The following is a 22449-nucleotide window of genomic DNA, read 5'->3' on the forward strand; positions in this document are numbered from 1 at the left end:
TCGATGCGGAAAAAAATACGCAGATACATCTCCTCCTCGTGCACTTAAGCTTTGACACTCCGTATCATTTTCTGTTCCTTCATTTCAATGACCTTTGTACAGCTGCACTTAACACGTGCCGAACGCAATGTTACGGTAGCGGGAATAATGTCATACAGATTAAGGAAAAGTTAAGCATCGGTATTGAAATTCCCTCCAGGATATGTAACTCACTGCGCGCTTCCGTGTCAGGCTTGCTCCTATCTCCGTCTCTGGACCGTTGAAGGGACGTACAAAAGCCGTTCAAGACTCGCCGCACTGATCTTCGCTCACAAACAACTCTATACCGCACTTTCAAGAGTATGATGTTGGCGAGACATTCGAGCGCTAGAAGAAGAGGAAAAGACGACAGTAAACGTGACATACAGACATCTCTTACCAATTATAATTCATGGTAGAAAACGTCCGAAGGTGAACGGAACAAAGTCTTGTTGATATGTAAGATCACATTTGGAGGCACGCTGCCCAAGTATACCCACCCTACAAGATATTGCCTTGAAGCACATTCTTGGGCACATGGTTCTGGAGCCATGTGTTGAATACTACTTCATCATCCGCTGGAACAGACGCGAATGGGCCTGTATACCTGTGAATCACCGCCAAGCACTGCATTGCAACGTCGAAGTTCTTTTGGTGCGATGACGTTGGATGCATGCTACGCAGCCTTCCCAAAAAGCCCATTTTTTCTTTATAGCATCCCATGGCATCCACTGTCAGCCATTCATCGAGTGGTCTGTTCTTCCTGAGAAGCTTGCCATTTTCATACCGAAGACAGACCCAGGTGAGGACCCAGATGAACGATTCAGCATCATGATAGTACACGTGCTCGACTTGGCCTGCAATGGATTCTGGCACGAGAAGGTGTAACGACACAAAGGGTACCGTTCCTGCGCGCTCGAAGCCTTTGGGAGCATCTTTAATAGAGGACAAAAATCGTTTGATCGACGACAAGTCGAAGTCGTTGAGGACGCTGATGAATCGACCACCTAAGCGGTATCCCATGAGATTGCTGGGGCTAACATTGCGGTGATGCATGCCCCTCTTCCAGAGGGCGCGATGGCCTGTTGGAGTAGTGAGTGCGTGATAAACAACAAGAAAAGGACAGGATACTTACATTTGACAACTTCCCACCATGCGAAGAGGAGCTCGTCACCGCTCAGCGTCGTGACCGGGTCAAGCTTTCTGAACACGATGATGTATAGGGTGCGGCTCCCCATGTCACCGATTCCTAGTGCCTTTCTGATTATTGCCGTGGATATTCCTTCAAACTTGTGGAACCAGACTATCTCTGGAACGTGACCCAACACATCCGGATCTTCTTGCGCAATCTTATAGACCTCTTCGAGGATCTCAGGTTTGCTCTGGGGTGCCTCTTCTACAGCGGAGCCAACTGCATGTGAGGTGGACTTGAGGTCAGCGGGCAAGCCAGAGTTGCGGGGAGGTGTGATTGTCGCTGGTGTAGTTGCGTCAGCATTAGTCTTGGCCATGATGAGGCCTTCCTAGGAAGATAGAAAAGAAAGGTGAACTTTGGGAACAAGTAGATGAGATCTGAACTCGCTTTTTAAGCTAGCGTAGCACTGTTGTCGGACATTTTGAGTCCAGGTCCACAAGGATTGATAGTTGAACGAGTTCTAATACGTGGTAGTCAGTTGTTTAATTCATCAAATTGATCCGCGTAGCAAGTGAATAAACCCTAATTTTAAACTCTACACACTGATTGTGAAGGACCAAGCCTGACGGAGAAGGTGTGACATGCATCTACTCAGGCCTTGACCAATCTCCCCGCTCGGTGCCAAGACAGATGTTCTTCAGTTTCCCCTTCCTTCCCCCAAATACCTCCTTCTCCTTGCACCCATCCCCCCACACCCTCAATCCACCGATGAGACGGGCGATCCAGACAACATCCATCAAAAAAAAAACTCCACAACGGCGTCCAAAAACGCTGCCACCACACAACATCTTTCCTCTCGCTAAGCACGTGTTCATAGAACAACATCTGCCCCCCAGGTTTCAGCACCTCCGTGACCAATCCAGAGATGGTGGATTGCGGCGAGGGGATGGAGCAGATAGTGAGGACAGATATGAGCGTATCTACAGGCGGGTGTGCGCAGGAAGATAGGAAAGGATGGTAGAGATGTTTTCAGCGCCGCAGGGGAGGATGAGGAGCGTTCCAGCATCTTCACTGTACCCAGCAGCAGAGGCAGTACGGCGCAGCTCTGCATGCATATGCACGTTAGGCTCCACAGCTACGTATTTCGTAACACGCGAATGGTCCAGGTAGTTGACGGTGTGGCCGTGTCCTGTCTTTCGCATGAACAGATTGTTATTTCGGTGGAGGAAGGGACACACCTGCACCAAGGTCCAGCACAACACCATAGGCATGCGGAGTGATGAGCCCTTTTTTGACGCCCTTTCCGGCTTCGTCGACGCTATTACCATAGAGGTCCCATACACAGGACATGAAAATGCGGGAGATTTCAAGTGGTTGGAAGAGTAGGGAGGGAACATGCCAGATTGCGAGAATCGTGGGCCTGAAGCAGCCGACAAGGCAAAGACGTAGATCTGTGAACGGTCCGAAGGCTGCATCGAGACGCATCTCAACTGTCGCGAGCAGTAAAGTACTTGATGGTGCAGTTAACGGGAACGGAAGGATGTGCATGGCTAGCACGGATATTTATATTTTATGCCAATTATTAGTGCTAGATTGGTGGGCGTGGTATAGTGTTTGCCGTGACGTGGGGCTCGCCTGCGCGCACTGATCACGCGGTACTTCGTCTCTTGGACCAGTTGCATATCTTCCATTGGAGGCATGAAACAAGGGCGACTTGAAGACGTGCAAGCCTGCAATTAATATTGGGTTAGTATGTTCGAGATTCAAGGTTTGAGACGAAGGATTCCGATGGCCACTCGGATGATGTGAATGTCACAGTCACATCTTTAAAGTTTAGCCTCCCTGCCAATCAATCTGCACAAGGTTCTTTATCGAACGACGGTCACTGACCTCATGACTAGGACTAGCGAACGGTACTTTTCTACGACGAGACACCATCCTTACACCTTCCAAGACTCCGGCTTCTTGCGCTTGTACCCGAAGCTTTCACAGCATATACCTAAAAAGCAATGATGCCATTTTGCGATGCGTAAACTTTGACGCCAGCTGAAGTCGACGGGACATTCGAGCGCTACTTGCAAGAGAAAGACAATGGTAAAACGTAATATACAGACATCTTTTAGGGTGGAAAACGTCCGAAGGTGAACGGAACACTTGTGGATACGTAACTTAGATTACATTTGGAGGCACGCTGCCCAAGTAGTATACCTACCCTACGAGATATTGCCTTGAAGCACATTCTTGGGCACATGGTTCTGGAGCCATGTGTTAAATACTACGTCATCGTCCGCTGGAACAGACGCGAATGGGCCTGTATATCCGTGAATCACCGCCAAGCACTGCATTGCAACGTCGAAGTTCTTTGGTGCGATGACGTTGGATGCATGCTACGTAGCCTTCCCAAAAAGCCCATTTTTTTCTCATAACATCCCATGGCACCCACTGTTAGCCATTCATCGAGTGGTCTGTTCTTCCTGAGAAGCTTGCCATTTTCATACCGAAGACAGATCCAGGTGAGGACCCAGATGAACGATTCAGCATCATGATAGTACACGTGCTCGACTTGGCCTGCAATGGCTTCTGGCACAAGAAGGTGCAATGACATGAAGGGTACTGTTCCTGTGCGCTCGAAGCCTTTGGGAGCGTCTTTAATAGAGGACAAAAATCGTTTGATCGACGACAAGTCGAAGTCGTTGAGGACGCTGATGAATCGACCACCTAAGCGATATCCCATGAGATTGCTGGGGCTAACATCGCGGGTGATGCACGCCCCTCTTCCAGAGGGCGCGATGGCCTGTTGGAGTAGTGAGTGTGTGATAAACAACAAGAAAAGGACAGGAGACTTACACTTCACGACTTCCCACCATGCGAGGAGGAGCTCGTCACCGCTCAGCGTCGTGATCGGGTCAAGCTTTCTGAACACGATGATGTATAAGGCGCGGCTCCCTGTGTCGTCGATTCCTAGTGCCTTTCGGATTATTGCCGTGGATGTTCCTTCGAACTTGTGGAACCAGACCATCTCTGGAACGTGACCCAACACATCCGGATCTTCCTGCGCAATCTTATAGACCTCTTCAAGGATCTCGGGCTCGCTCTGGCGTGCCTCTTCTGGCCAAAGAGCTTGGCAACCAATTCGGTGGATTCGTTAAGAAAATGGGACCGCCGCGGCAGAGCCGATAGCACTTTGCTCTTCACTGGAAAAACAGTGGTTGCACGTCCGCGTAGACCGAAATGAGTCATGCGCTTCTTAGACTTCAAATCCAATATAAGGTCGACGCGCTTCTTCTTATCCTGACCTTCTTTATCTCGGTTGCCCTTGTCCTTGTCCTCACACTCGACGATAATTTCGCCCTCATATCCAGGTTCAGGTTCAAATAACGGATGAAGGCCCCATTGCTTGTATCCCATGCGCTGCATGATGAAGAGCAAGACAACAAAGCGTGGAAGGTCCTGAACGAAGTTGATGCCAGCGCATTGAATCGTGTGGTGACGATCGAACCACCAGAGGTAAATGATGTCGTCTGGAATGAGCGATCAGTTTGATGATAGGACAACAACGTTGCACCCACTTACTGTTAACGATAAAGGAAATGACATGCTGGCGCGCAGTATGAGCCGCGAACATCTCCCGCAACATATAAACCATTCTGGACGACAGGATGATGTTTCCTCGGCTCCTCCTTCTTCTTCTCGTCCTCGTCATCGTCCTCCTCATCATCATCCTGCTCCTGCCTGGGTTGCCCCTCTTCGTCCTGCTTGGATCGTTTGATGTTGGGCAGCTCATTGGAGCCTAAATGATCAGAGCCGCGTTTGCTGCTTCTGAGTCGCTCGGATATATTTTGTACTGCGTCGCAAGTGTCAAAGGAAGTAACGGAGATACATGGTGGGCAGCTTACGCTCGTTCGACTTCTTGTAGGAGGTCTCAGCAGGACCAGTGGCAGGTGTTGAGTCTGTTGGGTGAGCAGACGCGCTCGTCTCCTTCATATAATCCATATACAGGACAGCAGGAACCACGTAGTCCTTATTGTAAGTGGACGGTGGATGAGACAGACGCTTCTTCGGGCGTTTGAACTCAAATGTCGTTCGAACTTGTATCCATTGGAAGTTCTCATGGTCTTTGGTGGGCTTCTTGCACGCAGACTGGTAAACGTTTGTGGATTTTCCCTCCGGCATGATATCCGCAGCACTCTTGTAAGAAACGACAACGACATCAGGCTTGCGGCTGGACTTCTTACCCTGATGTTCTTGGTGTATGAACGATGGATCATTCACATGAAAGAGGACATTTGTTTCGTCGTCGTCTTGGAAAGCTGGTATTCCAGGCACATTCACCTTCCTCAGTCCACGAAGTGCATAGTTGGCAGCTTGGACGAAATCAGTGTAAGAGGGAGTTTCGCTCTCGATGATACAGCTTGATAATGGCGTTAGTCTTATTTCACACTCTTTGAAGCACTAGCTTACAATTTAGTCAAGTGTTGCTTGATATTCTGCGCTACGCCTGGCCCATTGCAGAGGTGTAGGACAGCCTCCAGAGAAGTATCGAATAGGGTCGACTTCTGACTGGAAGGAAGGGATTGGGAAGGATCTGTACACATTTCAAGGAGCTGCTGCAGCATTTCGTCTGCCCCAGATTGCTGGTAGTTCTTGACATCGCGCCCGATCCATGGACGGACATCACTGACACTGCGTGAATAATGTAGTTCAGTATGTATAATAGTGGCGGGAACGGAAGATCTGACGCACTTAACGCCCAGAGTATCGATATATTCGCTGACAACAGCGGATCCAACTGCGTGTGGGGTGGACTTGAGGTCGGCGGGCAAGCCAGAGTTGCGGGGAGGCGTGTTTGTCACTGATGCAGTGGCGCCAGCATTATCGGCCATGATGAGGCCTTCCTAGGAAGATAGAAAAGAAAGGTGAACTTTAGGAACAAGGTGACGAGATCTGAACTCGCTTTTTAAGCTAGCGCAGCACTGTTGTGGGACATTTCGAGTCAAGGTCCACAAGTACTGATAGTTGAATTCAAAGAAGTTGATGCAGCTGAGCCAAATTATCGGTTGATTTTGTGGCGCAGTGACAACAGAATCACCATCAACACGCGCCAGCATCATGTGATCATCAGTCTTGAATGCTTAGTCTGGCAGCAATTGTATACATCTTCTCTGTCAATACGGCAGAAAATCTGATGTATCGCTGTTTTACCTTTGGCCCATCTATTGGGTACGATCTCTTTCTCAATGAACATTTTCTAAGGGTTTTTTTGACGCTCCGCAGGAGTCCGTACTTCGCACAAGAAGCCTTCGCAGAAGAACTTTTCTACTGATCAGAAATTAGTAGAATCCGCAAAGGAGTGGCTTGTGGGCGTTGAAGAACTTAATAGGCCGCCTGCAGCTGATGGCCCAGCACTCAGCTGTCAGCTTCGCGGCCGCCTTCCGCTCCGGTTTTGATTTACATATTCCAAACTTCCATTTCACCAACCTTTTGGAGGACGAGTCACTTATAGTCATCCCCTAACCACGCGAATAATCAGGGAATCTGATTCCGATGGTGCTATCACACGTCCCCGAACAACCGGAGCCGCTGCGATCTTTCTCTGTGGTTGAGGAGGTCCCAGGAAGCCTCAAAACCACTCATTCTCAAATTATGGACCGTTGCTGTTGCCTTTGGCATACTAATCAGGTGCGATTTCCTTTGCAATAGGCCTTTTTATTGATGTTCCACACGTCGTACAAGGACGAAAGTTGCGCACATGTGTATTCCACTGATCTAAGTCCGCAAATGAGTGGCGTGTGGGCGCCAATAGATAGACCGATAGCCCAGCTATCAACGTTTCAACTTGCGGCGGCCCTTCACCCCCATTTTGATTTACAAATTTTCAACTTCCATATCGCCAACCTTTTGGACAACGAGTCACTTAACACGCGAGTAGTCAAGGAATCTGATTCTGATAGTCCTCTCAGACGTCTGTCTACCTCCGAACAATCGGGCTCTACGATCTTTCTCTGGAATGGAAGTCGTAGAGAAGGACCCCGGCTGCTTCCTGGTATCTCCCCAAGGAGTAGAATCAGGTAGAATCGCTCATTCTACGCTCCTCAAGCCTCGGTGAGTCAAGGTTGCGCCTCGGAGATCAAGGGTCTAATACGATAGCACCAAGAATTCTTGAAATGCAGATCTCGGGCGCAATGTATAGGATGGCCAATGTTTGTACGGCCCAAGTGTGCAGACATTCGATAATTATGAACCGACGATGTTACCTATCTACCAACTAGGCTCGTGAATGATATGCAGATGCTGAGTGGAGCGATCTGCAGAGAAGAGGTGAGGTTCGAAATGGTATAGAATCTGTGAGTGCGATACTATGTAGTCATGCAATACAGGCATTGGAGGGCTGAAACTACTGCAGTTCATTGTTCACAATGCGCGAATTTTATTCAGCGAGGGAATCGTCGATACAGTTAACAACACCGGAGACACCTTGACGGCAGGACTTAACCGGATTAAATTCCGCCATGAAGCCACTATTCCTCCGGATTCTATCTGTGCACGATGAATGGGGGTCAGAGTGGCGGTGAGTACGACTTTATTTTGACGCTCCGACAGAACAGTCGAAGGAACGGACTCGCCGTGGCCATGCTGATCAACGTTTGACTTGAACGTTAACGTCGATTCGTCATTGAAGTCACTACTCTTTTTGACATACCTCTATAGGTGCGCTGCAGGTGCCTTCGTGCCCATCAACGCTTTATCAATGTTTCTAGTATCATACCTACCATTGTGTCAACATTTCAAGGGCGGCCTCTTCTTGTATTGAGCACGTACTACTTCACCTCTTTTTCAATCTCCAGTAACGTCAGAGATTGGACAAAGAAGCGAAGCAGTGGTGGGCCGATGCGCAAGCAAGTGATGGCCTTCTTTTTCGCGTCAGTCCACAAACACTTTCTACATTAGCGTTCTGCTGAAATCTTAATCTTTTGAGTTTTAGAATCTTCGTGCGATCTAGCTTGATTGGCGTACATGCTGGTCAAGCAAGATAACAATACCAGGGGAAAATGTAGTTCGACCTTGATTTGACGCTGGAATCTGTATCTTCTTTCATTTGAGGGTCAAATCAAGGATGATCAATGAATACTTATACTGTCCTCAAAGATCGTATCTCCGTACTAGCACTTAGATTGGTGAACAAGGATCTTGATGCAGCTCATCGAGTACGAAGTCTCGAGAGACCTTGATAAGAATTCCGAGCAAAACTAGATGAGCAGGTGACTGCGGTTGCCAGGAACCAAATTACTTTCGTCAAGCCGTTATTTACATGCTTCCAGGGTGTCGGCTATCGGTCTCTCTCTGTTGAACGGCAACTCTTTGACTGACCTGTCCTATTTTGCCTAGGTTTTGGACTGCATTGGTAGTAGACGTATCTATACAGCGGTTAATATATACTGCAGATAATCTACTCAGCAAAGTGGCTCTGCGTCCTCTCAAACAGTACTTCAATCTTTGACGGCCCTCGGAAAAACATTGATGATTGATGCACTGCAGATTAGATTATTGTGGATGTATTCATTGCCGTTATGGTTGACTGGGACCAAACGGTATCAAGAGATGTGAAGTCAGTGAATAAAACATACCGCAACGCGTATTGAACGGCAGCATTGAATATCGATCGAACGCGTACGTGATAAGATAAACCCTATGGAGGAGTGACATGTATCTACTCACGCCTTAACGAATCTCCCAACTCGGTGCCAAAACAGATGTTCTTCAGTTTCCCCTTCCTTCCCCCAAATACCTCCTTCTCCTTGCACCCATCCCCCCACATCCTCAATCCACCGATGAGACGGGCGATCCAGGCGACATCCGTCAAAAATGATACTCCACAACGGCGTCCACAAACGCTGCCACCACATAACATCCTTCCTCTCGCTAAGCACATGTTCATAAAACAACATCTGCCCCCCAGGTTTCAGCACCTCCGTGACCAATCCAGAGATGGTGGATTGCGGCGAGGGGATGGAGCAGATAGTGAGGACAGATATGAGCGTATCTACAGGCGGGTGTGGCGCAGGAAGATAGGAAAGGATGGTAGAGATGTTTTCAGCACCGCAGGGGAGAATGAGGAGCGTTCCAGCATCTTCACTGTACCCAGCAGCAGAGGCAGTACGGCGCAGCTCTGCATGCATATGCACGTTAGGCTCCACAGCTACGTATTTCGTAACACGCGAATGGTCCAGGTAGTTGACAGTATGGCCGTGTCCTGTCTTTCGCATGAACAGATCATCATTTCGGTGGAGGGGGAGACACACCTGCACCGAGGTCTAGCACAACACCATAGGCGTGCGGAGTGACGAGGCCTTTTTTGACGCCCTTTCCGGCTTGGTCAACGCCATTACCATAGAGGTCCCATACACGGGACATGAAAATGCGGGAGATTTCAAGTGGTCGGAAGAGTAGCATGGGAACATGCCAGATTGCGAGAATCGTGGGCCAGAAGCCGCCGACAAGGCAAAGACGTAGATCTGTGAACGGTCCGAAGGCTGCATCGAGACGCATCTCAACTGTCGCGCGCAGCAAGTACTTGACGGTGCAGATAACGGGAACGGAAGGATGTACACGGCTAGCACAGATATTTATATTTTATGCCAATTATTAGCACTGGATTGAGAATCCAAATCAGCATGAAACCTGTTTAGCATTGTGATGAGAAGACGCATGTAGGTGTGGTATAGTATTTGCCGTGACGTGCGGCTCGCCGGCGTGCACTGATCACACGGTCTTTCAACGTGATGAATTTCTTGGACCAGTCCCATATCTGCTATTGGAGGCATGAAGCAAGGGCGACTTGAAGACGTGCAAGCCTGCAATTGGGTTCTGCTGGAGGTTCAGAACGTTCAAGGTTTGAACTTTGGGATAAATACCGGATTATCACGCAGTCACATGTCACACTTGGACTCGGCTCAAATTATCAATTTTGCGGTGGTGGGCACTCGGCAATGCCAATCAATCTGCACAAGATTCTTTATCGAACGATGCATACATCTAACAAGTATGACAGCCAAAACAACATGCAAAACACGTCCTGTCCTGCACCTGTCGGATTGACCTCCCAACAAGCGAGTGAGTGGCAAGCTAGACTGCGTTGAGTGTATTATATAACACCCAACAGTTCACGGTAATCCTCGTCCCGGCGCCTCTTTCTCCTACATTCAGGACTACTGCTGCGCCTGGCTCATCTTTACCCTGGAAATGAACGGTGAGTGTTATAAACATCTGAGTAGTATGGCTATCTCAAGTGGTGCCTTTGGGGCTTGTACACTGGGATCTTGGATGTTACCTCGCTGGGATATTCGCGTATACTGGTCCCTTGGACAAGGTTCTTCCCTTCAATTCTACCCAGGAGAGGCGGGGTCATTCTTCAGGAAAGGTAGTGTGCACGTCACTTCGTACTGGTCGGTGACCGCATCGAAGCCCTTCCAGTCCTGGTGACAGCGACGAGGGCGAATTTGCCAGGCTCAGTCTCAGATAACGGTGTTTCGAGCACCCAGTCAGGAGATTCTGCTATACATCTTCATGAGGTTTTGGAAATTGAAATCTTGTAGTGGAAACAAGCACACCTCGTGACTACCGGTGGAGTTACTCAGGCTGAAATTGATGCTCCACTATCAGCCCTGCAGGGCTTGGATGTCGATTTGTGTTGTATAATCAAGAACTTGAACACTTCCCAGGAATGACGAGCTTTCGGGTCGACAGAAATTGATGCGTTATGTTGCCTCACCATTTCTCCTTCAAGTTGTTGTTTTACGTTGGGGTCGGTGAATTCCGTTCGTGGCGTTTGAGTTGTTGCTAGTACGTACTCACCTGTTTATTACAATTACTGCTGAAGTTTCACGCATACGAAGAAGTGACGAATCACTGGTTTTCTTCGACCTACTGTAGCAGAGACTGGTAGGTTCGCGGTGATGAACTCAACTCTGACTGCTGCATCGATTATTATTATTAGGTGCTGGTGCGTCCTCCCCTAACTTGAAGTACCTCCATCACATTTTTAGTATTAGATTTCATTATCATCTAGCGAGTGATACTACTACCGCCGGTCAGCTCACTGGATGATAACGAATGTGATAATGATGATCTGGGCCCGTCACACGATCTGTCGCTAGTGACATTGTGCCCAAAGTGCACCTATGGCGCTGGATCCTGGATCCATTCGATTATGCTACATGCGCACTAGTTGTGTGGTTCCTTGAGCTCTGAGTATGACCAGTCTAAGTGCATCTTTAGAGGACTTACGTCACTGATTACGGGTATCAATGAACTTTTTTTTATCGTATTGAGCTTGATTAGCTAGTGTATGTAGTCCAAGCTGATAAGTTTAGAGCTAGGGTCTACGACCCCAAAGGACCATAGATTGTATTTATTTATTTAAAAAAGGAAGCTCAAGCTTTCAAATTTTCAACTATAACCCTACTGGTGACTATTTGAATACCTTTACATAAAGTATTGGCCTTGGGACATTTTGTGCCTACACCGCCGATATCACTACATATAACGGCTATGTAGCGGGTGCCCGTCACTATAGCTCCCACGATTTCGGGTTTTTGCTGATGGGCCGACGAATTCATTCCAAGACATCATGTTATCCTTTTGACCATTTTTCATAAGGTACCTAGGCTTTCTGTGTATGTGGACCGTCTGATCAAGCTTCAAGGCCCGTTTATAAGTAGTTTTTTCTGCCGCAGTCGATGTGCGTGAGAGGAATAACGCCGTCACTGTCCTCCATGACCGATCCGATAACATATATTCTGTGAATCTTTGCCAGTCAGGTCTGTCTGCGCAGGCGGCCCTGAGGTTGCCGTTGTAGCAGATAAGTCAAGGAAACACGTAAGTTACAGAGGGCCCTCCTATGTCACATACTTAAGTATATATGATAGTCAGTCTTCAAGCTTCATGATTTGCATCTAAGCTATTTTATCTGATGGTAGCATTATTCTACGCGTCTCGAATGAGTGGTGAGTTGAGAATTGTCAGTATTTTGTAATCTTATGTTTATCATCGCTGGATAGTCGTGGCGCTGGTATTTCATAGTGTTGCCATCCTCTGTACCATCTTCAGGCTCGCTTACAGAGGCTGGATGCATCACTCGTGGTGGGAGGATGCATGGGCGGCATTTGCACTAATCGGAGACGGTAATTTTTTCCTTCTACATTGCCTTGATCAGCAAGCTGACCGCATCCCCCTACTTAGCTGTTTGCCTGGCATGTATCTGGCTCGACAGCCCAAGCATAACTTGTGAGTACCCGACTTTGCACTCTAATACTGATTGCATGTTCATATCAATTCAAGTCTGGATCCTCATGGTGGCTTTCACCTCTGTCCAATGGTGCGCATCACGATTCGCACAGTAACATTTAGATTTACGACTCACTGGTATAGGGCTGCACGCATGAGCGTTATTTTCTCCATCATCCGCATCACCAACCACTCAAACTTCAAGATACACAGACAGATCACCTATTTTATTGCAGTTTCCTTCGCGTGCATGTGGGTCGCGCTCCTCGCTCATAGGATCACCTTGTGTGCATTCTACTCCTGCCTCGTGGGCAAGTCGGTGGCGCTCTCGCTTCTTATCAGTCAGTACTTCTATACTTTGTGCTTTCTTGCGCTGTTAACGTATGCATGATATGGACCTCAAATAACATTTGGGTTTTGCAGCAGATGTCATCGCAGATATTTCTCTTGTCGCTGCACCACTATATCTCTGGAGAAATGTAGGGCTTTCGCGGAGCACAAGATACTGGTTCTATCCGCTTTCAGCGCATCACTTTCTAAACACAGCCACCACGATCCCCCACTCTATAATCGTCCTTAAGGCCCACAAAATAAATGCGATTATGATCATCGTCACACACGTCAAGGTAAGTGCTAAGCAGGCTTCCGTGCTCGTATCGCCCTGCAATATCTGATGGAATCAGACCGCACTCAGTCTCGTCATCTGCGACCTCCTGGTTATCGCTACCGCTATATATCACGTATTCTGGAAGGAAACATTTGATCCTCGACCAGTCATGTGGGGTCTTCACGAGTGTCATTGTAGTACAGATGCCCTGTACCACGAACACCGGGACATCACTCACATTACTAGAAGAGGGGGGTATAGAGACCAAGACGATGAAGGCGAAGATGGAAGACGCAAGGGTAGTGTATATTGAAGAGGGCGCTGGTACTTAGTACGGCCAGAAACTTGTACGTAGGATCGATGGTGAGGAAAGTTGTAAAACATGATGGCAGCCCGCAGTACGGTACTCTTCGGCTAGTGACGTGCAGGGCCGAACCTTCGAATGCCCAGGGCCTCAGGCTGGCCTGCTATTTGACTAGGCCCAAGCCACGGGCCTGAGCGCTGAGCCCTGGCTTGGAGGTACCGGTAGCAAATTATTGAAAGGTAAAAACTTTAATAGGTTCGACAGGTCAGCCGCTAACGCGCACGGCCGGCTTACTAAGAAAGGAGCGGCATTAAATAACTTGGCTAAACGACTCACTGACTATAAACGATTTCAAATTTTATGTAAGTGCTTAACCGTTTCTAGACTCTGAATTGCAGCTTGCAACTGTTACTGTTGACCGGGAGGTTTATTGTCACAGGTAGCGGTAATACAGTAGTTTTCCTAGACCTAATTCTATCCTCCAAATCACTCCGGAACACTGAATAAATATCACAACGAAACTCCAAAGAAATACCACGACGAAACTAATAAAATCTATATGCTCCTGTAAGTGACAGTACCGTGGTTGATCATTTGGATGGTTTCCTGTGCTAAACACCCTCCGCCAGTCAACACATCTCCACCAGTCAACGCATTGCCACCAGCCTGGAAATAAATAGATGTCATGGCTGTTCCCTCGTCGGACCTGGCCACAAGCTTAGCGTGATATTCGCGAATGCTGAGGACCAGACGCGGGTCCCAGCACAAACATCTGTAATACCTGGGCAATTTGGAGAATAGCGGAATAAAGGATACTTCCCACAGATGATGACTGTAGAAATGATGAGCGGACAGACACAGATAGGCTCAGTTACAGGTTGGCGCACTGTGACATTTGTAGACATTGAGCCTAGGGTGAAGCAGGCTCCAATAGCAAAGCTAACACATGCGGAACTTCAGCAAACAAGATAATAACATCCAAACCACCAAACTCACGCTACGAAGTAAAATGTGTGACTTTTGGTTAACACCGTAAAATAGTTCCTAATGGTCGACCCTGTCGGATATTGTCGCAGCTCACGGTAGTGTTTTATGACGATCCAGACTGCAAGAATGAAGGCGAGGATCTCCCATATAAAGGTGGATATCATATTCTCGAAACCCAGATCTATTTGGTATATGTAATTTTCGAAAGCACACACATGGTAGCCCAAAAGGATGTATTCATCTGTTATTTGTCCATGAGTCTTATGTGCTGGAAGGTTTCATAAATGATTAAAGCTTACCCACTGAAACACCAGTGTTTGCCATCACTGTGATAACGCCGGAGGCGATCGTGGAAGCCAGCAAGACTACAACGAGAAAAACGAGCATCTTTTTGGATCGTTGATACATGGCATATATCCGAATCATCATGATAACTTGCATGATATTTCAATCAAGTCAGTAGTAAGGTACCACAGGTGAGCTCACCACCCAGCATAGCATTGACGACAACATGCGTCTATGTCCATATGAAGTAAGTGTTAAGGCCTGAAAACCCAGGTTACGGATGTACATTGATGCACTTGATGCTTCGAATGAACTTACAGCTGTTGCAGTCGTTATGTTCAACGTAACAAGGCGGCTGAAAATATCACTCACTCCTGTGTAGGAGTACAGTTAGTGATCGAATAGGAATGGCAACCATCGGTGCAGAACACCCACTACGTCTGTCATCGAGACTGGGAGACTTGCTACATACCACTGGTTAGAAGAAATTAACAGTGTATATCATGGAGGGATACATACCTAGCATGTCGATCCTAATTGTAAGATATGCCTTATCAGTACAGTGCAGTGTCGACAAGTTGTTAGCCTTGCAAACTTACACAGAATATAGTATTCCAATGTAGCGCACCTAGCATAGGTTGAAATCGACTTAGTACGACATGTCAACTGCATCCATAACATAACGTACACAGATATAAATAACAGTCATGAAGGACCAGCATTGCATCTATTCCGAGTCAACCGTATTATCCAGTTTGCTTCTGATATAGGGCCTCGCTTACCCAGACCAGTTCGAACTGTTATAACATTCTCAGTGAGATGGCTACGCCGATGAAATCAACTTACCTCTTGTCCGAATGTTAATGCTTGAATACCATACATATATTAATGATTCCCTCGGAAAGTATTATTTCGCTCACCCCAATCGTATACCACCGCGGCAGAACATACAACTGCAAAACAAGTCAGTGATAATGAGACGTCACCAATTTCATCCCAATTGCTCTCTACGAACCTGTAAAATAGCTTCTAAAACGAGTAGCACTGATAAACGGTAACATAGCGGGATCATTCGAGACTATGGTCATATCTGGATGGGGCGTATGGAGTTTGTGCAGACATACCACCATCCAGCGCTTTTATAGCGTCTGCATATCGGTTTCCTTGAGTGAGAATCTTGATTGATCACAGCAACTATTGTCAATGAAATAATTTGAACAGGGAAGCAGTTCCATGATCAGAAGCCCTCGATCGAAGCAGAGTGCTTAGTGCTTGATTGAGGGATTTTGGATTTAAATGAAACGTGCGAAATATTTGAAGGCGCTGAAATTAGTTGGTACAGCAAGTGATGTTCCAAATCCAATGCTGTTCGGCAGTTCTGTATCAGTTTCATCGGTGGTAATCTAATCATTAACGTAACGTAGACAAACTGCTGCCAGAGCCTCATTAGAGAGCAGACTGACCGGCAACATCAAAAGGTATTTAGATTCAGACAGCTAGGAACAGCTGAGTCGATGGCATCTTCGACGCGCTGTATATTGATCATTATTCTGTTGCATTATCCAATCATAACGTAGCAACGTACCATAGTTTAATTTTCGCAAGACTATGCTTAGGGGGAAATTCATCAAGATTGGATCAAAAAAGCACCTTCGAAAGTAAGGTTATACACAGTAGACGTGCACACCCAATGTACAGTGGGCGTCTACCAACTGGACGCTAACAATACCTACAACTCCTTGGTGGAATTCGTCAAAGGTGTTCCAACTGCTAGCTCTCGACTGGCCTGATGTGCGGATCATGCGGAGCTTCATCATACAGCCACACTGCTGTTAATGGGATGCAGGCCTACGGCATGAGCTCTTTCTTCATGCTCTGATGATCAAGAAAAAATTACTTGCCTGAATAGTGTTATGTGTTGTACTGTTCAAATATATTACTTGAGCCCATGAGACAATGATGTAAGGAGACGGAAATGAACTACACCGGCGTCTCAAGAGCAGAGATAAGAACAGGCAGTGTGCTCAATCATCAACGCCCAGCCTATTAATACTAACAAGGATATCTCCGGTAGTCACCCACATCTGGAACTTGACACAAGACAGTGAGCTGCCTACCCGTCAATTATTGCATGGTGTTGATTTTTTAGTCAAAAACCTTGCGCCATCCGATGATAACGCAGTGACGTACCAGAAGGTCTTTCCTTAGGCGAAGTCATCTTGATGCGGATACTACTACTTCAAGAGAAAGGACAAGGGCAAAATATTCCGCCCACTGCTCATCTGCTGTCATCACACCAGGTCCGAGAACCAGGCATCCAGGGGACATTTTGACCGTGGCAGCAATGCCTTCAGCTGCGCGTGAAGCCAAAATGGTACATAGCAAGCTTGAAGTTGATGTAAATCGAGGGATGGGAGAGCATCGAACGCGGTGCGCATGTTCGACCCTACATAGCGAGCTTCGGCCCAGTGCCACTCCAGCACGCGTAAATTGGGGAGTGATAGAGCATTGAATAAACTAGACATTTGTCTCATGTTCCCAGGGTCATAAGCCACGCGTATATTGGAGAATGCCAGAGCAGAGAACGGCATAGGTAAATGTGTTAGGTTCCCAGCAACGCGTAAGGATCGAAGTTTGATGTGCATGAATGATTCGATTACTTGCATATACAGGGTGACGCCTGCACGAATCGTTAACGAGGAGCAGTTGAGACGAAGTAAGTGTGGTGCTGTCTTAGAGGGTGAGCACTAGAAATGTCCACCTCAGACTGCACATAGTAGACGACAGTTTCGGAATAGATTGTGCAATTCACAGCATTTTAGGGTGATTGTACGCGCATATGGTCAGCTCCTGCAATGCTGGAAGGTAGTGGAACACAATGTCAGATTTGTCGGCGTCGGAGGAAATACACTGGATAGAGAGAGACGAGAATTGATTGATGTAAGGCTAAATAAACCGTCCAAATCTGTCGCTGTACCCAACAACGGCACGATGTTGTTGTAGCGTAGAATCTTCAAAATTCCAATTTCTGGGTTGATTTTCTGGATGATCCAAATGGCATAAGTAGCACATATGTGCTGACATATGTGTGGACGTTGCGCGTATAACTCACCCTGTTTATTCTGTCTGAATCATAATATTGCTCTAGATATTTGATCGCAACCTTATGCGTTGATCAATTGATCGGAGTAAGCCAGCGCATGGTCAACGAGTCTAACACATAGACTGACGATGGTCGATTCAGAAATACCATCCACATTGTACTTGCATTTCCAGACATTGCCAAATGCACTTCCGTGGACGTGATCCAGAGTTGTTCAAGTGATAAAGGGTGTTAAATCGTCTGGAAGGTCCTCCGCCCTACACAGCAAATTCAGCAAAGCAGATACTGTGTGCGACACCAACAATGTGACCATACCGCGGCCTATATCTTGGTTCCTCATGTTTACCCAATTAGCAACTTGTGACTGCCGAACGGTCATATTCAGTTGATACCCAGACCCTACCGTCAGTGAATGGATGATTCCTTGATATTAAAAATAGATAAAAACCTCCCTCTATCGTCAGAGGATGGGTATGGCTAGTTGTTGCTAGGGGAATGGAGAGGAATGGAGGGACTTGCATGAAACTTGAGGGTAGAAAGTATGTGAAGGATGTAAATCGAGATTTTCAGGGTGAATTTGTGTATACGGAGTGTGTCCGAGGGTGAAAACGACTTGTCTGTTCACTCCAGCGACGAGCGCGTTGACTGAATTCCGTGGGAACAAAATCATTTCAAATTTTATGCAGCACAGTGGCTGGCCGCTGACCAGCTCAACACTCCCTCGGCCCCCCTCTAAACCAAAGACTTCGGCCAACCCGCAGACAAGAACATACGCCGATGGCTGTCCACCTTCTTTCCTCGCCTTCCTTGCAAGCCTCTCCAAGAAAATCTCAGCGAATAAGAAGCCAAGGATTTTGGCACTGTAGAAGACTTGCACAGAAACTCTATGGCTCACTCACTCGGCGTCGAGCCAGCTCCATGCAACTTATTCGAAAACCTGCGCGATGGACTTATCTTCTCCAAGTATTTCACAGGATCTCGCCTGGTGGCGCCGTGTTTCGACAGTGTGCAAGCTGCCCCACTCCCTACGATGCTTGACGAAGAAGAACAGGAAGATATCAGGGTCACTCCCAATGAAAGCACTCTTTCTCACTTCAAGCAAGCGGAGAACACAAACTTTGTGGTGAGCTCACGAATCAGAATAGGATGCACTTCTTGGCCATCCAGGACGCTGATATCATCGATGCCTTAAAGACGCTCGTTCTGGCAACTGTCGAGTCATTTATTCACAACGCACATCTTTGTGATTCGATTCACTTCTTTACAGGCTGGATATTACGACTTGTAGCGCTTTCCTCAAGACCGGCAAATCAGACGTGTCCACACCGTGACGGGCCAACGCAACCGCACAAAAAGGTAAGCTTGGTGTACATTCCATCTGATCATTCAAGGATCCAACCATCACTACGAGTCACTGGTCTCGATCTTCATATTCTGGTCTCGATCTTTAAGACACGACGACATTGGACATCGTTTCTCCTTCGTTTTCCGCTACTTGGCCTCGCAAACTTCAAACTTCCGAGCCTACGCTTGGGAGTTTTTTGTCTTTCGAACCTAACCTTCGATATGTACACCACATAAAACTGTGTCCTACATCCCTCCCAGGCTGAAAAAGAACGGAAAAGTAAGTCTCAGTTTGTTTATTTTTAGAGATGTCAGTTCATATCTGCGTGCTGATCCATCGAGCTGAATTGAATGTATACATAAACCATGGTGATACATTCTACGTAGTACCTTCATATCCCTGTATTTTACTATATGGCGATGTGATATATTATCGTAAATCACTGAGAAATTTTTGAGGATTGAGTTTCAGAATCACAGATTTGAAAGCTGAACTTGTACAGCCCAGCGGACCAGTCCTACCTGTCACGTCAACCTCCTCCGTGTATCAGCTGGTAGGTGAGATTTCTTGTCACAGGTGGCGTAATAAAGCATGAGTGGTTTTCCCAGAAAACCTAAATCTATTCTCCAAATCACTCCGGAACGCTAATAAATACCACAACAAAACTAATAAAATATACATGCTCCCTGTACAGTACTGTGGTTGATCATATAGTTTCCTGTGTTAGACATCCACCCGTCAACACATCTCTGCCATTCAACGCATCGCCACCAGCCTGGAAATGAATGGACGTCATGACTGTTCCCTCGTCGGACATGACCAAGAGGTTAGCATGATATTCACGAATGCTGAGGATCAGACGCGGCCCTAGTATAAACATCTGCAAGACCTGGGCGATTTGGAGGACAGCGCTATAAAGGGCATTTCCCACAGACAATGAGTACTGCAGAAATGATGATAAGCGGATAGACACAGATGCTCAGTCGCAGGTTGGCGCACCATGATATTTGAAGACAGTGTGCCTAGGCTCAAGCAAGCTACAGCAGCTAAGCTAATACATGCGGAACTTCAGCGAAACAAGATAATAGCATCCAAACCATCAAACTCACGCTACGAAGTAAAATGCGTGACTTTTAGTTAACACCATAAAACAGTCCCTAACGGTCGGTCCCGTCGAAGATTGTCGGAGCTCACGCAAATGTTTAATGACAACCCAGACTGCAAGAACGAAGGCGACGATCTCCCATATAGCGGTGGATATGAAACGCTCCAAGCCCAGATCCATCTGGTCTGTGTTATTGTTGATAAGACACACGTGGTAGCCAGAAATGATGAATTCCTCTGGTATTTGTTCATGAGTCTTGTGTGCTTGAGGGTTTCATCGATGATTACAACTTACCCGCTAAAATACCGATGTTTACCATTACCGTCATAACGCCGGAAGCGACCGTGGAAGCCAGCAAGGTTACAACAAGAAAGACAAGCATCTTTTTTGATTGTTGATACATGGCACGTATCCGAATCGTCATGATGACTTTGATATTTCAGTCAAGTCAGTATCAGTAAGGTACCGCAGGTGAGCTCACCGCCCAGCATAGCATTGACGACGACAGGCGTCCATGTCCATATGAAGTAAAAGATAAGGCCTGAAACCCGAATTTACTGATGTGCATTGTTGCTTTAAATGAACTTACCGCTGTTGCAGTCGTTATGTTCAAGAATCAACATAATAAGGCGGCTGAAAATATCACTCACTCCTGTGTGGAAGTGCAGTTAATAGATGAATGGGAATGGCAGCGTCGGTACGGAATACGCACTACGTCTGTTATCGAGACTGGAAGATACCCTACATGCCGTCAGTCAGAATAAACAAGCAGTGTATTTGGGGATACATGCATAGTATGATGATCCTAATTGTGAGATATGACTTATTAGTACAGTCCAATGACACCTTGTTAGCCCCGAAAACTTACACAGAATAGAATATTCCAATGTAGCGCACCTGGCATATGTTGGAGTTGACTCAGTACAACATGTCAACTGCGTTAATAACATAACATACACAAACATAGAGAATGGTCATGAAGGACCAGTGTTGCATCTGCCCCAAGTCAACTGCATTGCTATCCAATTTGCTTCTGATGTAGAACCTTGCCTACCCAGATCAGTTCGAACTGTTAAAATATTCTTAGTGAGACGGCTGCGCCGATGACATCGGCTTACCTCTTGTCCGAACGTTAATGCTTGAATATCGTATAAATATTAATGATACCATCGGAAAGTATTATTTCGCTCACCCCAATCGTATACCATCACGGCAGAAGATACAACTGCAAAACCAGTCAGTGATTCTTCATCCCATTTGCTCTCTACTGACCTGCAAAATAGCTAACAAGACTAGCATTACCGACAAACGGTAAGAAAGCGGGACCATCTGTGACTATGGTCATGATGGGGCGTATGGAGTTTGTGCAGACATAGCACCATCCAGCGCTTTTATAGCGGACAGTCCGAGTCTGGATATCGGTTCCTTGAGTGAGAATCTTAATTGATCGTAGCAACTATTGTCGACGAAACAGTTAGAACAGGGAGGCAGCGTCGTGATCAGAAGCCCTTGTTCGAGGCAAAGTGCTTGATTGGGCTTTACATAAACGTGCGAAATATTTGGGGCTGAACGGTATGATATCACTTGCGCCCATGAGACGATGATGTAAGGAGACGGACCACACTCACATGGACACAGGCATCCCACGCGAGTCTCCAGGCGTCTCTTTTTTCTCTCCCACTAGTACTTGCAAGCGATTCTATGTTTCAAACCTTTTTCCCCTCACATCTACCTCACACGCAATCATCAAAAGGTTGCATTCCATATATACGACAACGATTGGACTTCACCGGTTCAATTTCTCACATGCACCTCAAACAGCGATAAACTGTAATGAAATTGCGCCGTGACGTTGAATCCATTAGTACTCACACTAGTACTTGTGTGATTCGTAGGCTAACTCGTTGGATTCCAAGTTTGATTGTTTAACTGCTGAAGAAACTTTCAATCAGGGCACTTTCTGAATGTATTCAAGGAGCAAGGGTCCCGATAAAACTTCGACTCCCCCGTATTACGCCATCCTCGTTGTAGGTGATCTTAACTACAATGTGATATGCGATTCTTATAACATTGTCTTAAAAACTGCCTACAACGAGGTGTTATGAGGTTCTGCCAGCGATGAATAGAACTGAGCGCCGGCCTCGATAAGCACTGCAAGCTTACCTTGTAGACCTAGCTTCAGTAGAAAGTGCGACTCTCCTTCTAACTGCAAGTGTCAAAGGAACGGGTACATCACAAATATACCCGCAAGCGAGTACCAACAACGTCAACATCCTCGAG

General features: G+C 46.8%; 9 protein-coding genes across 9 annotated transcripts; 2 read left to right on the forward strand and 7 right to left on the reverse strand.

Annotated features, from left to right (window-relative positions):
- Positions 1-93: 93 nt before the first annotated feature.
- On the reverse strand, positions 94-513 carry DFJ58DRAFT_185150 (uncharacterized protein). The gene has a single exon (XM_041379095.1). It carries the CDS (start codon positions 401-403, stop codon positions 131-133), a length of 273 nt encoding a protein of 90 aa, XP_041247261.1. The 5' UTR covers positions 404-513; the 3' UTR covers positions 94-130.
- DFJ58DRAFT_185162 (uncharacterized protein) lies at positions 359-1857 on the reverse strand. The gene is made up of 5 exons (XM_041379096.1): positions 1598-1857; positions 1154-1538; positions 519-1100; positions 419-466; positions 359-366 (listed from the first exon to the last, which is right to left on the reverse strand). Exons 2-3 carry the CDS (start codon positions 1524-1526, stop codon positions 520-522), a joined length of 954 nt encoding a protein of 317 aa, XP_041247262.1. The 5' UTR covers positions 1527-1538; positions 1598-1857; the 3' UTR covers positions 359-366; positions 419-466; position 519.
- On the reverse strand, positions 1788-2410 carry DFJ58DRAFT_771681 (uncharacterized protein). Its single transcript, XM_041389166.1, has 2 exons — positions 2223-2410; positions 1788-2130 (listed from the first exon to the last, which is right to left on the reverse strand). Exons 1-2 carry the CDS (start codon positions 2350-2352, stop codon positions 1802-1804), a joined length of 459 nt encoding a protein of 152 aa, XP_041247263.1. The 5' UTR covers positions 2353-2410; the 3' UTR covers positions 1788-1801.
- A 783-nt stretch (positions 2411-3193) lies between these two features.
- On the reverse strand, positions 3194-6033 carry DFJ58DRAFT_866135 (uncharacterized protein; the record flags this gene model as incomplete). Its single annotated transcript, XM_041394178.1, has 8 exons — positions 3194-3537; positions 3594-4270; positions 4366-4671; positions 4724-4748; positions 4774-4994; positions 5047-5561; positions 5612-5833; positions 5894-6033. The coding sequence occupies 8 exons, from the start codon at positions 6031-6033 to the stop codon at positions 3364-3366; spliced, it is 2280 nt and encodes a 759-aa protein (XP_041247264.1). The 3' UTR covers positions 3194-3363.
- Positions 6034-8763: 2730 nt separating this feature from the next.
- DFJ58DRAFT_771688 (uncharacterized protein) lies at positions 8764-9472 on the reverse strand. Its single transcript, XM_041389167.1, has one exon. It carries the CDS (start codon positions 9412-9414, stop codon positions 8863-8865), a length of 552 nt encoding a protein of 183 aa, XP_041247265.1. The 5' UTR covers positions 9415-9472; the 3' UTR covers positions 8764-8862.
- A 2181-nt stretch (positions 9473-11653) lies between these two features.
- On the forward strand, positions 11654-13519 carry DFJ58DRAFT_912020 (uncharacterized protein). Its single transcript, XM_041395258.1, has 9 exons — positions 11654-11806; positions 11853-12025; positions 12076-12153; positions 12208-12330; positions 12389-12433; positions 12488-12524; positions 12578-12774; positions 12857-13059; positions 13117-13519. The coding sequence occupies exons 3-9, from the start codon at positions 12120-12122 to the stop codon at positions 13351-13353; spliced, it is 876 nt and encodes a 291-aa protein (XP_041247266.1). The 5' UTR covers positions 11654-11806; positions 11853-12025; positions 12076-12119; the 3' UTR covers positions 13354-13519.
- A 380-nt stretch (positions 13520-13899) lies between these two features.
- Positions 13900-15704, reverse strand: DFJ58DRAFT_838693 (uncharacterized protein; the record flags this gene model as incomplete). The annotated part of the gene is made up of 12 exons (XM_041392473.1): positions 13900-14116; positions 14341-14401; positions 14426-14512; positions 14631-14765; positions 14818-14848; positions 14935-14936; positions 14989-15080; positions 15216-15244; positions 15399-15413; positions 15463-15482; positions 15537-15569; positions 15632-15704. The coding sequence occupies 12 exons, from the start codon at positions 15702-15704 to the stop codon at positions 13900-13902; spliced, it is 795 nt and encodes a 264-aa protein (XP_041247267.1).
- Positions 15705-18409: 2705 nt separating this feature from the next.
- Positions 18410-19170, forward strand: DFJ58DRAFT_743376 (uncharacterized protein; the record flags this gene model as incomplete). The annotated part of the gene is made up of 3 exons (XM_041387260.1): positions 18410-18842; positions 18887-19075; positions 19111-19170. The coding sequence occupies exons 1-3, from the start codon at positions 18606-18608 to the stop codon at positions 19168-19170; spliced, it is 486 nt and encodes a 161-aa protein (XP_041247268.1). The 5' UTR covers positions 18410-18605.
- Positions 19171-19670: 500 nt separating this feature from the next.
- Positions 19671-21655, reverse strand: DFJ58DRAFT_185354 (uncharacterized protein). Its single transcript, XM_041379097.1, has 12 exons — positions 21442-21655; positions 21362-21394; positions 21288-21307; positions 21127-21219; positions 21038-21066; positions 20961-20974; positions 20878-20910; positions 20651-20710; positions 20464-20598; positions 20174-20405; positions 20064-20115; positions 19671-20007 (listed from the first exon to the last, which is right to left on the reverse strand). The coding sequence occupies exons 1-12, from the start codon at positions 21512-21514 to the stop codon at positions 19771-19773; spliced, it is 1011 nt and encodes a 336-aa protein (XP_041247269.1). The 5' UTR covers positions 21515-21655; the 3' UTR covers positions 19671-19770.
- Between the last annotated feature and the right edge of the window lie 794 nt (positions 21656-22449).

This window comes from Suillus subalutaceus (assembly GCF_016647625.1).
Source record: "Suillus subalutaceus strain FC151 chromosome Unknown DFJ58scaffold_20, whole genome shotgun sequence".
Lineage (NCBI taxonomy): Eukaryota > Fungi > Basidiomycota > Agaricomycetes > Boletales > Suillaceae > Suillus > Suillus subalutaceus.

What these genes read in the sequence shown, in the direction of transcription:
- DFJ58DRAFT_185162 (XM_041379096.1), bottom strand. Translation starts at nt 1,526, where the DNA reads ATGGCCAAGACTAATGCTGACGCAACTACACCAGCGACAATCACACCT. An exon ending in ATGGTGGGAAGTTGTCAAAT is followed by an intron (nt 1,101 to 1,153) that starts GTAAGTATCCTG and finishes CTACTCCAACAG; the next exon opens with GCCATCGCGCCCTCTGGAAG.
- DFJ58DRAFT_912020 (XM_041395258.1), top strand. Translation starts at nt 12,120, where the DNA reads ATGGTAGCATTATTCTACGCGTCTCGAATGAGTG. An exon ending in ATTTGCACTAATCGGAGACG is followed by an intron (nt 12,331 to 12,388) that starts GTAATTTTTTCC and finishes CCCCCTACTTAG; the next exon opens with CTGTTTGCCTGGCATGTATC. An exon ending in TCATCGTCACACACGTCAAG is followed by an intron (nt 13,060 to 13,116) that starts GTAAGTGCTAAG and finishes TGATGGAATCAG; the next exon opens with ACCGCACTCAGTCTCGTCAT.
- DFJ58DRAFT_771688 (XM_041389167.1), bottom strand. Translation starts at nt 9,414, where the DNA reads ATGCGAAAGACAGGACACGGCCATACTGTCAACTACCTGGACCATTCG.
- DFJ58DRAFT_771681 (XM_041389166.1), bottom strand. Translation starts at nt 2,352, where the DNA reads ATGCGAAAGACAGGACACGGCCACACCGTCAACTACCTGGACCATTCG. An exon ending in TGCCTCTGCTGCTGGGTACA is followed by an intron (nt 2,131 to 2,222) that starts GTGAAGATGCTG and finishes ACCCGCCTGTAG; the next exon opens with ATACGCTCATATCTGTCCTC.
- DFJ58DRAFT_185354 (XM_041379097.1), bottom strand. Translation starts at nt 21,514, where the DNA reads ATGACCATAGTCACAGATGGTCCCGCTTTCTTACCGTTTGTCGGTAAT. An exon ending in CGTGATGGTATACGATTGGG is followed by an intron (nt 21,308 to 21,361) that starts GTGAGCGAAATA and finishes ACGATATTCAAG; the next exon opens with CATTAACGTTCGGACAAGAG. An exon ending in AAACATCGGTATTTTAGCGG is followed by an intron (nt 20,406 to 20,463) that starts GTAAGTTGTAAT and finishes AACAAATACCAG; the next exon opens with AGGAATTCATCATTTCTGGC.
- DFJ58DRAFT_185150 (XM_041379095.1), bottom strand. Translation starts at nt 403, where the DNA reads ATGTCACGTTTACTGTCGTCTTTTCCTCTTCTTCTAGCGCTCGAATGT.